The sequence below is a fragment of the Cariama cristata genome, unplaced genomic scaffold, assembly GCF_000690535.1.
Source record: "Cariama cristata isolate BGI_N322 unplaced genomic scaffold, ASM69053v1 scaffold13549, whole genome shotgun sequence".
Classification (NCBI taxonomy): Eukaryota; Metazoa; Chordata; class Aves; order Cariamiformes; family Cariamidae; genus Cariama; species Cariama cristata.
Window position 1 is genome coordinate 54,977 of NW_009636435.1, and position 13,535 is coordinate 68,511.

The window sequence follows — 13,535 nt, forward strand, 5'->3', positions numbered from 1 at the left end:
GGAATGCCGCAACATCAGAGCAAAACAACAAGGAGAGGATTCCTATGGCAGACTCACCGAGTAACACTCAGCTACAGCAACCAACTCTCACTAGTGGGGACCACTTCGTTACCACTACGAGAGACTGCCGAGGTTACCTCCCCGACACTCAAGCCCTGCAGTTATTGCCTGCTCCAAGTATCACAACTAAAAGCTTCTGGGAATTTACGACCAAAGCCTTCATCATGTGTGACAGGCAATGTGTGATGTGACAACAATAAAAAAATAAAAATTAAAAAAAAACCACCATGAAATTTTCCTACACATCTCATCCTCTCTAGAAGTTGCATCGCTGAGCACCATGGATTTTTCAGAAACCATCTTTTTAAGTTGTGGGAACGATGGGAAAAGGAAGAAACAAAGAGGAAAGTGGGTGCAAGACAACTAGAGTTCCTGTGCACCCCAACCACCGACCTGAGTAGTGGTCAAACCTTGGTCCAGAAGAAGTCCTGCTGCAGAAATTACCAAAGGAGATAAAGCAGAGGAGATGCCAAACATGCAACTACTGCCCGTGGGTGAGAGGGAAGGAGCAAAGAAGAAAGAAATTCATATACATACAGGGGAAAAATTCATACGCACATACAGAATTCAAGTAAACACAGTCAATAATATTCACTAGTTCTTCATAAAGCCACCAAAAGGCTTAATCAAGTCACTTTTCCTTTAATTTATCATACAAGAGTGCTTTGTCCTGGCATACAAATTCACTTGCTCGAGCGCAAGAAAACATAGGTAAAATAAGCAACTCCATTTGCAGACCAGCTAATCTGATTAGGGCTTACCTGTACCCAGCCTGAAGAGGCATTTGGTTTCAGGACTTTAACATAACCAAAGCATCCCTGGTGACAGCAAGCAAAGAGCAGGAAAAAAGGCAGCTCTGTGCCATGACAACTAGGATGGGTTACGAAAGCTTTCTCTCTACAGAGGATACTATTTTGAAAATAAATACTACCTCAACAGCCAGCACACAGGAGAATTAGCTGGAAAAATAACTAGAACTCCGTATATTAAAAAAGCCCTGGACGTTAATACAAGAGGAGAGCTAAGGCAGGGGTGAGAGGAGGGGCACTCGGGCACATTTGACAAGTCAAAGATTCACACAAAAGAGTGAACAAGCACAGAACCACTGTAACGGGAGACGGATGTAATTTCAGCCCGTTAGTAAGAATTCAAAGAACAGCTCATGTTCATAAAAAAGCAGCCGGGAAAAAAACAAAAAACACAAAACCAAAACCCCACCAGCAAAGTTACACACTTCATAAGCCAGTTTAAGATCTAACACACAAGACAATGTCCATCAAACCCTTCAGGTAAGATATTTCTACAAGTACCACTTATTAAAACCAGGTTTAAATAGCTAAGAGTTAAGCATTTTGGGCTGCTTGCCCACTTCCAGAGGCAGGGAAAGGGGGATGGTAGGGGGAAGCAAGCGAGGGCTGAACATGGAGAGCTGTCTTTAGGCACAATATGAATCATCAGACTGAAGAATTTTCTTTAAGTGCCTGGCTACTACTCAAACAAATTCGTTTTATTTAAAACAGTAAGGCTTTGCCCAACATATGAACAACGAACCTTAGGGAAGTCATTAGATGACACTCAGGTGTGTATACTATGATGAAAAAATACTTGAAAATTAATCTGTATCAATTTAATCAGCCCTGCCATAGGAAAAGTGGTTAACGCCTTGAAAGATTTCCTGATGCGCTTGTTTCTTCAAATTATTTTCTGCTGTCTCAGTATAAACAGCATCTTCCCTCTGACTTTCAGAAATTTCTGCAAGTGGCAGGAAAGCTACCTACAACACAGAGGGGGCACAGAGAGAATAATTTTCTTGTTTGAGTCCGAGACAGTAAAAAGCCAATACCACAAAATGTTGCATACATGGAGCAAGAGCCCTGCAAGTGTTCTGCATTCAAAATGCAGATCCACAGAAGGCTAATTGTCTCATTTTTTTTGAAATAGCCAGCACTGGAATAGCAGAAGTCACATGGAGAAGGGCTCCAATTCACACAAAAATAGGCAGATTTAGCTGCGGCAACTTTTATTCATGCTACTGTCCCAGCCTAGGAATAGTAACGGCTGCTAAACTGAAATATTCCCCCCCTTCCCGGCCACTGGGACGTGAGCCTCCAGCAGAGAAAAAAGCCCCATGGAACATGGAAAGCCATTACCTCTTCCCATCAAACCCCCCAGAGCAGGAAGGGAGTTTAACCACAGGAGTTAAATTCGGTCAGAAGCTGCCAAAGCCGTGCAGAGCCAAGACCACCGAGCACCAAAGCAACCTTCAAAGCCGCCTGTCCCTTGCTCAGCTCTCACCTCTGGATCAGACCCCCACCCCGCTCCATCTGCGGACACAGAGGGGGTTCACCCTCCTTTCTCTCTGTGCTGACACCCACCGCACCCAGGGCAGGACAGGACCTGTAGTAAGGACAACAGGCAGAGAGACTGCCGTGGAACAAGAAGCATCGTGCCACAGCCGCAGAGCTGGGCACCATACCTTCTTCAGAGGACAGAAGGTATGCACAGGCCACCAGCAGCTCCTGCGCCCACCTCCCAACACGTTAACCTCCTCCCCAAGCACTCCTAAGGGCAGTCACTGTGGGTCACAGCAGCACACAGTGCTTTTGCCACCCAGAATGCAGAAGCAAATCAAGAAAAAAGCCAGGGTGCAAAGCACTAGGTTTATTTAGGATTTGCTCTCTCTTCCTGCAATGCAACGTACCTTTACGTGGCACAACATAGTGAGAATCAGGCACATACGGCCTCTACTCAGTGCCTGCAAGCAGCAAGTGCACGGAGGAGAAGGATCGGCAAAGTCTGCAACATCCAGAGGTCCAGGAACAAGCCAGGACCGTCTGCTGCTGCATTAAAAGGAGGTGTCCCCTCCAAAGTTAAATGGGCCGAAAAAACATTCTAACTACTAGTCACTTCTGATGCAGACAGAAGACTAGGGTAGGACAGAACCAAGCTTTGCAATTATGACCGAGAAAAATCAGAAAGCGGCCGTGCAGAGCCTGGCAAGGAACTGTTTGTAGCCTCCGACCAGTCGTCAACTGCATCCCGAGGGCACTAACCATCGCAGGGACCGGCTCACGGCACCATCCCCGTCACAAGCCATTGGGGCAAGGCCAGGAGCTCCGAAGACTTAATACCTAACTTAATAATAGGAAGATTAAATATCTAACCTGATAATAGAAAACCACAGATAAGATACACGAAGTGATACATTCGTGCACGGATGTTTAAGCTAATCTGGTAAGTAGGAACTTCTTGCTGGGCTCCTACAAGTGATTTAATTGCAAAGTCATCTAACAGCTGCTGACCCACAACTCAGACTTACACCCACTTAAATATGTGCACACAAACATCCCTCTCTAAACCCTTTTTCTCCCAAGAAACCATTTTTTGCTGTGTTTTCTGCGTATTGCATCTACATAAAACCGCTTTGCTTCTTACTCAAGAGTGGATTGGATTTGATAACGCAATGTAACGTCAGCAGCCCTGAAACTCCAAAAGCTCAATACTGGTCATTAAGTAGGAGCGGCCAGGGAATTCACTAAATGCAGATTGCCTGTAAAGCTGTACGAGCTACTCTGCTACAAAGGCTTCTAAATGGAGACATCCCACTTTTAATCCAACTAAGCTTCCAGGGACCCCCATGAACACAAACAGGGTAACATCTCCAAACATTTAACCAAACATCATGGAAGGAGGAGACGAGCTTCAACGGCACACAGGCTGGGATGAAAAGTACTTCTGAGATATGATATTTTTAACCTGGACCTGGAGAACGAGGGACAGCAAAATATTTCCAAAGCTTTACCTGTAGTATCAGAGAGGAAAGACTTTGTGGTAAGCACTCCCAAGATGAGTGAAGTTCTCTTATTTTCTGTTTGCTGGCCAAGGCAAGTTCCATCTACGCACAGCTGCTCACTCCGGACAATGCATCAAATCACTTTCCTCTACCTAGCATCAATTTTTCTGCTCCCAACAGAAAATACAATTAGACTTCCCTCCGATTCACACTGCTTTGCATTAATATTTTTTAAGTCCACCCTTGTACAAATAAAATCCCTGCAACATTTCTTACAACATCGTTATGTGTTACTATGGAAACTGCTAAAATGTCACAAATACAAAAGCCTAAAGCTCTGCTGCATAAGGGGTACCCTGATCCTCCTTATTTCCCTCTTTTGGTAATGTGATGACCAAATGTTTTAAGCCTAATTAAAAAAAAAATAAGTCACCTTTACAGCAGGGGGTGTATTTTACCAAGCAAGCAGCCAAATGAAGTCACATCTCACAAATCCACCCTGTCGCGGAGCACTTTTTAAGAACTGAAACAACACTCAAAACTATCTGACAAACTCAGCGCTGTACAGTGCTGCAAGGAGGCACCCGAAACTGCAGAGAGGTTCTGTGTCAAAACCTACCCCTTTCTCCCACTCCCCCGACTGTTCCACTACGTAAGCGAGAGACAACTCAAATTACGTATTTTACACAGTAAGGATGCGCGCATTTAACAGATAAAGGGAGTCGCAACTCTTAAAAACGGGTTAAATATCTCAGAATGAACCACTTGCAGAAAGAGTATGCTTACGCTCATTCATTAGACAGGACAAATTCATCTGCTTCAGAAGCAGAAGCATCACGAGATGTGCCAGCCGAACTCTGCCACCGCTATTGCAGGGAACATCTCGTTTCGCAGTTAAGACATCATGGTTGCACATGAGCACCAGGGAGAAAACAGCCATCTGCCAAGTTGTTCACCTTCACTAACCTGACGGCTTACAACTAACAGAAGAGCTCTGAATACATCACCGTGATGACCTCCCTGCTTGGGTACAACACCCAGCCACGGACAGCTGCTGGAACAAGAAGTGTGTTTTGGTACAAAGCTGGCAGCTGGTTTTGGGGAGGTGCAGACAAGAGAGCTACCTTCAACGTGACCAACTGGCAGCAAAATTTTTGAGACACCCCATACTCACAACAAAACCAGTCAAATGAAGCTCTCAACAGCACAAGTCTCTGACCGTCTCCGTTTAAATATCCTCTTTCTCCAAAGTATCGCCTCTCACTGCTGATGTGGTGCAGTTCTATGAAAAAGCATGCTCTGGATGGAAATCCCAGGCACCATTAAACAAATCCTTAACTCGGAGTGCCCGTGCCAGGTACCCTTCCCATAAATAGCTTGTTCAGTGCTGAGGTCAAAGCTGGAGCAGGCATTCCAGAAGGTAACCTTATCACAGAGAAGGTCAGAGGGGAGGGGGGACGAGGAAGAAGGGGAAAGGGGAAAAAAAAAAAAAAAAAAAAAGAAAAACACACCAGGCACAAAAAGAGCTGGATGTCACTTAAGTAAAGCATTTTGTTACATCAAGGAGGAGCACATCAGCAAGTCTTTTGAATTCAGAGAGCCACAACCGGAGGATGTCAGAGACAACTCCAAGAGCAGTGGAGATCTGAACCATCCCCAGCTCCCGTCTGGCTCCAGGGACATAAAGAGCAACTGCAATTCAAGTTCCTCCTTTCACTTCCCAGCGGAATTACTAGTCAATACACAGGCCTTCACCTATTTGTATTTTTAAGTCCTTCCTTTCATTCACAAATCCAGCAAGTAAAACCTACGTCAATTTTTTGAGTTCTTTTCTACCTGAAGCATTTTATCTGAGGACAGCCCAGCAAAGCCATCCGGCTCCCCAAGCCTTTGAAACGAGACACTTGCAAAACGCACCATATCCAGGGTGTGCCCAAAACACGCTCCGTGGAAAAATCTCTTGGGGTAGTGCCAGTTTAGCAAGGAAAACATTTTTCCCCAGCTGGAAGTCCAGCGCATCGCTGCTGCCGAGCGAGAGCTAGGGTAACCAGAGCGGAGCTGCTGGAGGAGAGAACAAAGGGGGGGGGGGAAAGCCCACCTTACTGCATAGTGAAAATCAAAATCTTTCAGGAAGAAAACACATCTGTGTGGTAGACCTTTACAATCTCTTTGAGGAAGCCCACGTTTGCCATTGCTTCAGTTTTAATCTTACCCATAGAATAAATTTTTTGTCTTGTCTTAGTACTAACAAGAACAAAAACACAGCTCTAAATTGTAGCCGCTTACAGATGCTGGTGTAACGCAACACACAAGTCTTCTCCCCGTCCCCCACAGCGGTATATTAGACTTCAATATTAGAGATCAGCTTTGAACGGGGCCCCCGTCCCTTGCTCAAACCCTAACTTCAATTTCACGTGAGATTGTAGGAAAGCAGACAAGTTACCACCCTAGGTTTTTAATGCCGGTTCACACTCGCAAACTTCACAAACATTTTTTTCCTGCCGCTTCAGATGCAGTGACAAGCTTTTTCCAATGAAAAGTAAAGTAAATATTTATGCAACCCCATCCAAAGCGTCACCCACAACTCCTAAAAAAATCTGAAATAGAGCCCGTTCTTACTCGATGCCCCACTGGGTAAGGGCTAGAGACAAAGCGGAGTTTATTGGTAGTGCCAGACACCAAACCATTTCCAGTCCTCCGCGTTATCTTTCATACACCAGCCCAGCGCAGCCCCATAGCCCAAGAAACAGGCAGAAAAGATCCGATTCTGAACAGAACAACCCAAAACTCTGCAAGAGCACTACAGGCATCTGCAAGAAAGATGCAAAAAGATGCTTTGTCTGCATTCAGCACCCCCCACACCAATTTCAAATGCTCTCCTGCACCACAGCACCCGACTCTGCCGTGACCCTTCGCACACCCAGTACTGGTTCCCTTCTGCTTCCCCCCAGACCAACCGTGACTTCAGCCTAGAAAGATGAATTTAACCCAACGCATCCAGGATGAACGCCAACACCACTGCCTTGACCGAGTTCTGTGGATGGCAACGCGAGTACTCATACCGAAAACACCTAACCTCCCTTCAACACTCAGCAAAGTCTGCATGAGGATCAAGGCTGAAATAAAAGGCAGAATCAACTTATTAGACACCCGCTGTATCTACAAAAGGTGTACTATGACCAACATTTCTTGGAGAAATAACTGACTCCTTTTTCTTAAGATCCTTCTCAAGCAGTGTTCTCATTTGCCCTCTTTTCTTAAAAGCAAGAGAGACTTGCAGAGTGTCCTACTTACTCCGGATACCTGATTAAGCATTTTTGAACAATATCTGCTATTCTGCTTTCAAATGCAAAGCAAGAACATGTTCAGGATTTGCTCTCTTTCTCTCTTCCCAACTGAAAGACGCTTGAGGGACATCTCTCTTGACCAACATATTGCTGCTGAGCAGCACATGGGTTACAACAAGCAATTCAGGTATGACATACGCAAGTTTTCATGAATAGCTGAAAAATAGAAGGTTGTCAGGGTCACAGCTAGAAGCCAAGAACAAGAAAAAGGCCACAAAAAGCCAAGCAGCTAATGGAAAAAGCCAGAAAGAGTAGAGATAAACTTTTAGGATTGCTCTGCATAAATCGGTGTTAGCGAAACGTGTTTGTGACCAGTAGGAAAAGCTTCTTCAGTCCCCACAGCCAGGGATTTGCCATCTGAATTGCAGCTCCATGAAGTCACAGATTTCACAAATGCTATTTAATACCCCCTGAAATACAGGCTTCCTTATCGTGGTCTCGCTTCAAAAATATAATCAGGGGAGAAAAATCAGAATGTCTAAATCCCGTTTCTCCGTCAACTGATGCACCAACTGCAACTACCCCCCCAAGAACCACTGATGCAAGTGCCACACGCATTCCTCTCCAACGCAGGATTTCGAAATTAGTGCTGACAGAGGCACTTCTTAGTGAGAAATCTTCATCACTACTCCAAGTCCAGGTATTCCAAAATCCAGGCAGCACGATGTGACACAGCACAGGGAGGAGTCAACACATGGGCTCCAAGGCTGCAAAATGATTCACTGCAGCACCAAAGTGCAGAAGGTGCTCCTATTTCCCACCAGTAAATGAGGATAATTAAAAGTCTGCTTAGGCATCATGGCCATAGGCATCGTAACCACAACTGAACACGTTGCAGGTACTGTCTGATCCTTGTGAAAGGCGGTGTGAGAAGCTGGTCACTAGGAACTTCAGTTCCCTCTCAGCAGCTTGACGTAACTTGCCATCAAAACCAGTGACTTTCCAGATAAGAAACCTGAACTAAAAGGTAAGTTCCAACTAAATATTTGTTTTCGCTACCTCTTCAGAAAATTTCTCCGTGGTACACGGACTGAAGTTGAGGATTGCAGCGACTAAATCACATTCCACTCACCAGCTAATGACTACGTTGCTGCTCGACACAGGTAACTAATCAGCCAAAAATAATTGACAAATTCTGATGAAACTAGTCTAGAGTCAAATGCAAGACAATCAAAGAAACCAACCAGTCTGAGAAAAGCAACTACTATAAAGATGCACAAGCCACACGAAGTATTGTCCTACTTAATACGTATTAGTACAGGGCCAGAGGACCACCAGGACTTTGACTACCTGCCGAACCACCACTTGGCCACGTAAGCCAGAGCCCAGCCCGCAGCCCTCCAGCACGGGGAGGAATTCACATGCCCTGCTCCGAGCGACCTTTCACAAACAGCGGTTCCTGATCCTACCACGCTGACAACAGCATTTGAGCCCTTTCAAAGCAGCACAGGTTTCGCAGTCGCAGACGGCTGCTGCCTACAGTCACACCCAGCCAAAGAAGTTCAGTGCGATTCTCCACGGGGGAGGTTCCAACCTGCCTTCGTCACCACCAAGCAGAGGCAAAGCTTCTCTTGATCCTCACTCTGTCACCGCACACACTTTTGAAGCGACACGTAAGGGGATCTTAGCTGTGAAGCAAAAGACTTGTGTATTATTAATCTGAGAGCAAACGAAATGCAACACGGTGGTCCTTGATCCACATAAACCTAAGAACGCAGGATGAACCAACCCTGTCTGCAAGCGCTTTCTTTCCCCATCAGCTGCATGAGAATCAAGAGCGCCTTGTTAAACCAAGCCCATAGCTGGCAGGGCTTCCCAATAAAGGTGTAACGAATACCTCCCTGCTTTGTTTATGCATTACATGATGGCCTGGTTATGCACTTGAATGACAGCATCTTCCTGGGCAGCAGGTATACGAGTGTTTTAGAGGGACCTGTAAGTTCTGACCGATCCCTAACGCTACTGGAAAGATGCAATTCCTCAGGGAGATGCTGCTCTATAACCAGGATCAGGCGGGCCAGATGGTTCCAAGTCTGTCCTTGACCAGATACCGATTCTGGAATGCCACCACGCCAGAACAACTCAAAGGTCAGCTCTTATCAGAGCACGATGTAAACACATCTTTGTTTCTTTTGCCTGCTTCTACTTGAATCCCAGAGGCAGTCACTAACACGGCCACTTACTGCAAGCAAGCTACAAGTTTGTAGCATAACTCTCACTAAAGGTCTAGAAGCAAGCAAGCAGTTTCTTGGGGGAAGGCAGGGGCACCCAGGGGCAATACACAGCCGAGGGACGCCGGTTGAGGGACGAGAGAGAAGTTTTTACACTCGTTAAGACAGTCCGTCTCACTAGCAAAATTAAAATAATCAGGGTAGAAGTCTTGCTCCTAATAGGTAAATTCAGCAAGCTGCAAAAATCCAGCCATACTCGAGCAAGCCTGCAAAAAGCCTTGGCTGTTCTGTGCTCACCCAGACGTAAAACAATGGTTCTGTACAACAAGCTGGCCCAAGGCGGCTTCCCCGTGGAAAACTCAGCTCTTCCCCTTCCTGTCCCTTAGCACTACTTTGAAAAGAACAGTATTTAGATGTACTCGGATGCTTGTACCAGCTCTTAAGGTTGACTTCAGGAGTTTCGCTAACAAGCACAAACGTGCATTCAGCCTCAACGTCAGTAATGCCAGAGCTCGTGAGACCCAATGTCGAAGCACTCATGCCAACAGGACAGTCAATGCTGGGAAGACTAATTACTAAATACCCACAGGCATACACTTTAAACGAGGTTTGGTGGGCCTGGCCTAGACGCCAGTATGCGTCCACACCAGCTTCTGAACCTCTAGACAACAGAAGGATCGCTCTTTTTATTAGCTTTAAAATCTTTGGCTTTTTAAGAGTACTCGGGAGGTTGGGGAATGTAAAGGCATGACTAACACAAAGGGCAGAAAAGTCAGCAAAGAATTTCACGCATCGTGTCTCTGAATACCGCACTTCCTCTTGGGATTAAGACGAGTGGTAAAGAAATTTCACTTTGCTAGACAACACGTGAATCTATGAAACCCACAATATGGGAAATTTAATATTGCTTTGGACAGAATTTTAATCAAATGTCTCCTCTAATAACTATTACAATACTTATAAATGCAATTTTACTACTAATCCCAACAGTAAGTTTGTGGACGTTATAAAACAGGAATAAAGTTATTAAACTCTCTCTTCTAACAGCACAAGAACGCCTTAATGTCCAGCCAGCAGGGATCACGTGCTCAGCTACTAGCTTTGCACTGGGAGAAAGCCGAACTCATGCCACGTTTAAGACTTCACATACAGAAATTCATCCTATGCTAACAGCCCAAAACATGATGTGACATTTAGCTGGAATTTAATATTCAAGAGCTGTAACATCTGTTTATCAGCACTCATCCATATGAGCGTGTTTTCGGAGGATGCTGAAGTTACCAAGTACGCACACTGTTCACATCCACCTACGTAGTTCAATAAAATTTGTGTCACGCAGCACTCGACCAGTCGTTAACGTAACTTTGGACAACAGGTATCAAAATACATTCAGTTATTTCTCTACAGAGATCTGAGCAAACCCAGAATAGCGCAGGTACACAAGAGTCCCGGTGACTATTTCCAGCCTGGATCGGAAAGCCATCCGCATTCCAAACAGGACCCCTGTGACTGCTGCAGGGAGCTTTTTGTCGACCGTAGCTGTACTTCACAGACCGAGGTTTAAGTTCAATAGGTCCATCAGGGTGGAAGAGATCATCTACTGATGCAAGCAAGATTTTACACAGACTGGACACAGAATATGGCCTTTTAAGAGATTTGTGTAAAATACTGTCATACACACTCCTAGGGAAAATTCTTGGCTTTAGAAGAAAAATTTCCCTTCTTCCTTGACCTGTCTCAAGACCTTTGCCTTGACAAGGATCCTCCTCCTCCACACACAAATTGACACCTAATACTTACGCAAACAGCATCCAGTTAACAACATAATTATGTGGCTGTTGCCATCATCTCATGCAACTCACAGACAAGAAGAAAATTCCCAACAATAATTTCCCAGATTCAAGAAGAGAACTTCACACTTCCACTGGCACTTGGACCAAATCCTTTCAGAGGTTTTTTTCCAGGCAGTTCATTTAACAAAAATAAATAAAAAAAAAAAATTCCCCAGTTAGAAGCATGCTGTCAGCTACAAAGATTCAGACTGGTCCTACTTTACATAACTGGTTTACAACAAAGATTCCCATTGTAAAAAGACAAACATTTTATTTCAGGGGTAGGCTCAACGTATCACGGAGAGAACAGTTTATAGTATTTCGGGTCTGTATCTGCAGCATGCTTGTGCTGCTCCAGCCAGCCAGTATTTCCAGGACTTGCTGTTCCACCAGAACACCAACAACTACTGTAACGCATGAAGAATTTTATCTTCGATGTCGCGTGTGCTGCCCGAACTAGGAAGTATGCTGCAAATCACACCACGCTAGTTTTAACAACTACTACTTTGATCTAAGCCCATCAAAACAGAAAAGTGTTCCTAAGAAATCCAGATTTTCCATCTGCCACCTTCCACCTCGCTCTCCCCCCACCAGAGGTAAGCAAAGCACGACTGCTACTTACAGCGGTACGTGGGGTTGTTCTGGGTCTGCTTTGGTCAGTTCCTCTTCTTCAACGTCAGACTCTCCTCCCGAGCTGCTGTCAGTGACATCCGAGTCAAACGCTTGTTCACTGGATCTCAAGTTGGCCATACCACTGGCCGTGAATCTCTCCAGTTCTTCCGATATTGAATCGCTCTTCAAGAAGCTGCTTAGGCCTTCTGAAGTAACTGTCTCACTCGCAGCTTTCCTCAAGGCTGCTTCTGCTTTTCTGGTCAACATCAGCTGGCTCCGATGCCTCAGGGGGTCCAAAGTTGGAAGCTTGCTCAGAGTTTTCTCCAAGAAGCCACCCAACTGCTGCTGGATGTGTCTCTCCACCTGCTTTGCCTGCACCACCTGCAAGCGTTTCTGCAACCTGCGGGCACGGTTCTCAATGTCTGCCTGCCGTCGCAGCAATGCCCTCGTCCTCATCTCGGAGTCGAGAGCACTGTGGTGACCGGCCAACAGATGTGGTTTCTGCTCCTCCAACTTACTGCTCCCAAAGTCAGAGTGACTAGCAACACCGGGCAACCGAGTCTCTCCACTGCCACCCTCGAGAACCCGCTGTTGCTCTGTGGAATTAAGGGAAGATTTGTTTGCAGTGCTATTATTGCTAAACGGAGTTGTGTGCTCTGCATCAAGGCTTCTACGTGGAAGAGTGCAATTGGTCAACCCGGTCTTCAAGTCCCCCAATTCAGAACCTCCTGCATTATAGTCAACACCCTGGAGGGCAGCAGCAGGAGGAGCACACTTCCCACCATTCAGAGAACTAGAGTTTTCATGGTCTGAATTGGTATTTTTGGCCAATTTCTTGGCCAAGCCATTTACAGGCGCTTGCGGGAGAGGTGGCTGGCTATTAGTACTCATTGTTTTTAGATTCTCCAAAGTGAATTCCAACACCGGTTGCCTCCCCAACAGATCACTTGTTTTCAAGAAGGACTGAGATAAGAGAGAGTGAGATTTAAGGACTGTCTGCTTGTTGAAGACTCCTTGCAGCTTCAGAGGCTCTTTTGAAGAAACAGATGTTACATCCGAGCAGAGATAAGAGGCCACTAGCGGCTGCAGCTTGCCCAGCTCTTCCTTCGTAGGGTTGTTTCTGAAATCTAAACTGGGATCCTCCGGAGCAATGGCTTTCCTTTTGGTGCTGTTGGCAGCCAGGAGGATGCTGTTGGCGTTGCCGTTGCTCTCGGCACTGCCAGGCGACAAGGTGGAGGACGGGGGAGCCAGCTTGAATCGGATGTGGTGAGCTTCAGCTGCTGCGTCAGTGAGAGCGGGCGCCATCGCAGCCATTCAGCACAGAGAGACGGGAAGTCCAGCCTCTCCCGGTGCCGAGGCCAGCTCCACTGCCTCCCACTGCCTCTCCCGAGGGCAGCCTACGGAAGGGAAAAGGACAAGAGAACGTTAGGCATCGCACTGACAGAATAGAAAACAAACAAGACGGACAACAGCAGCGAGACTTAGCGACTCGACGTTCTCGGTAAAGCCACGCGAGCTCCACAGTCAGCGCAGCATCCTCCCTCTGTCACCACCGGCCCTGCGCTCAGCAGAGCCATCCGGGCACCAGACAGCCAAAAACTGAAGTAGCAACACGCAGGCCGGTCCTCAGGACCTCCCATAGCTAGTGCCTGCCTGTAACTACTATCCTCAGCTTTCAGTCCATCCACCGAGCACACCAGCATCCTTCCAGGCCCTCAGG

General features: G+C 46.2%; 1 protein-coding gene across 1 annotated transcript in view; it reads right to left on the minus strand.

Annotated features, from left to right (window-relative positions):
* Nucleotides 1-13,185, minus strand: part of KANSL1 (KAT8 regulatory NSL complex subunit 1) — a gene marked incomplete at its 3' end in the record, with an annotated part of 66,702 nt that extends 53,517 nt beyond the window's left edge. Inside the window, exon 1 of the mRNA XM_009707923.1 lies at nucleotides 11,826-13,185. Within this exon, the coding sequence (XP_009706225.1) occupies nucleotides 11,826-13,129 (1,304 nt within the window). The remainder of the gene's footprint in view (nucleotides 1-11,825) is intronic.
* Between the last annotated feature and the right edge of the window lie 350 nt (nucleotides 13,186-13,535).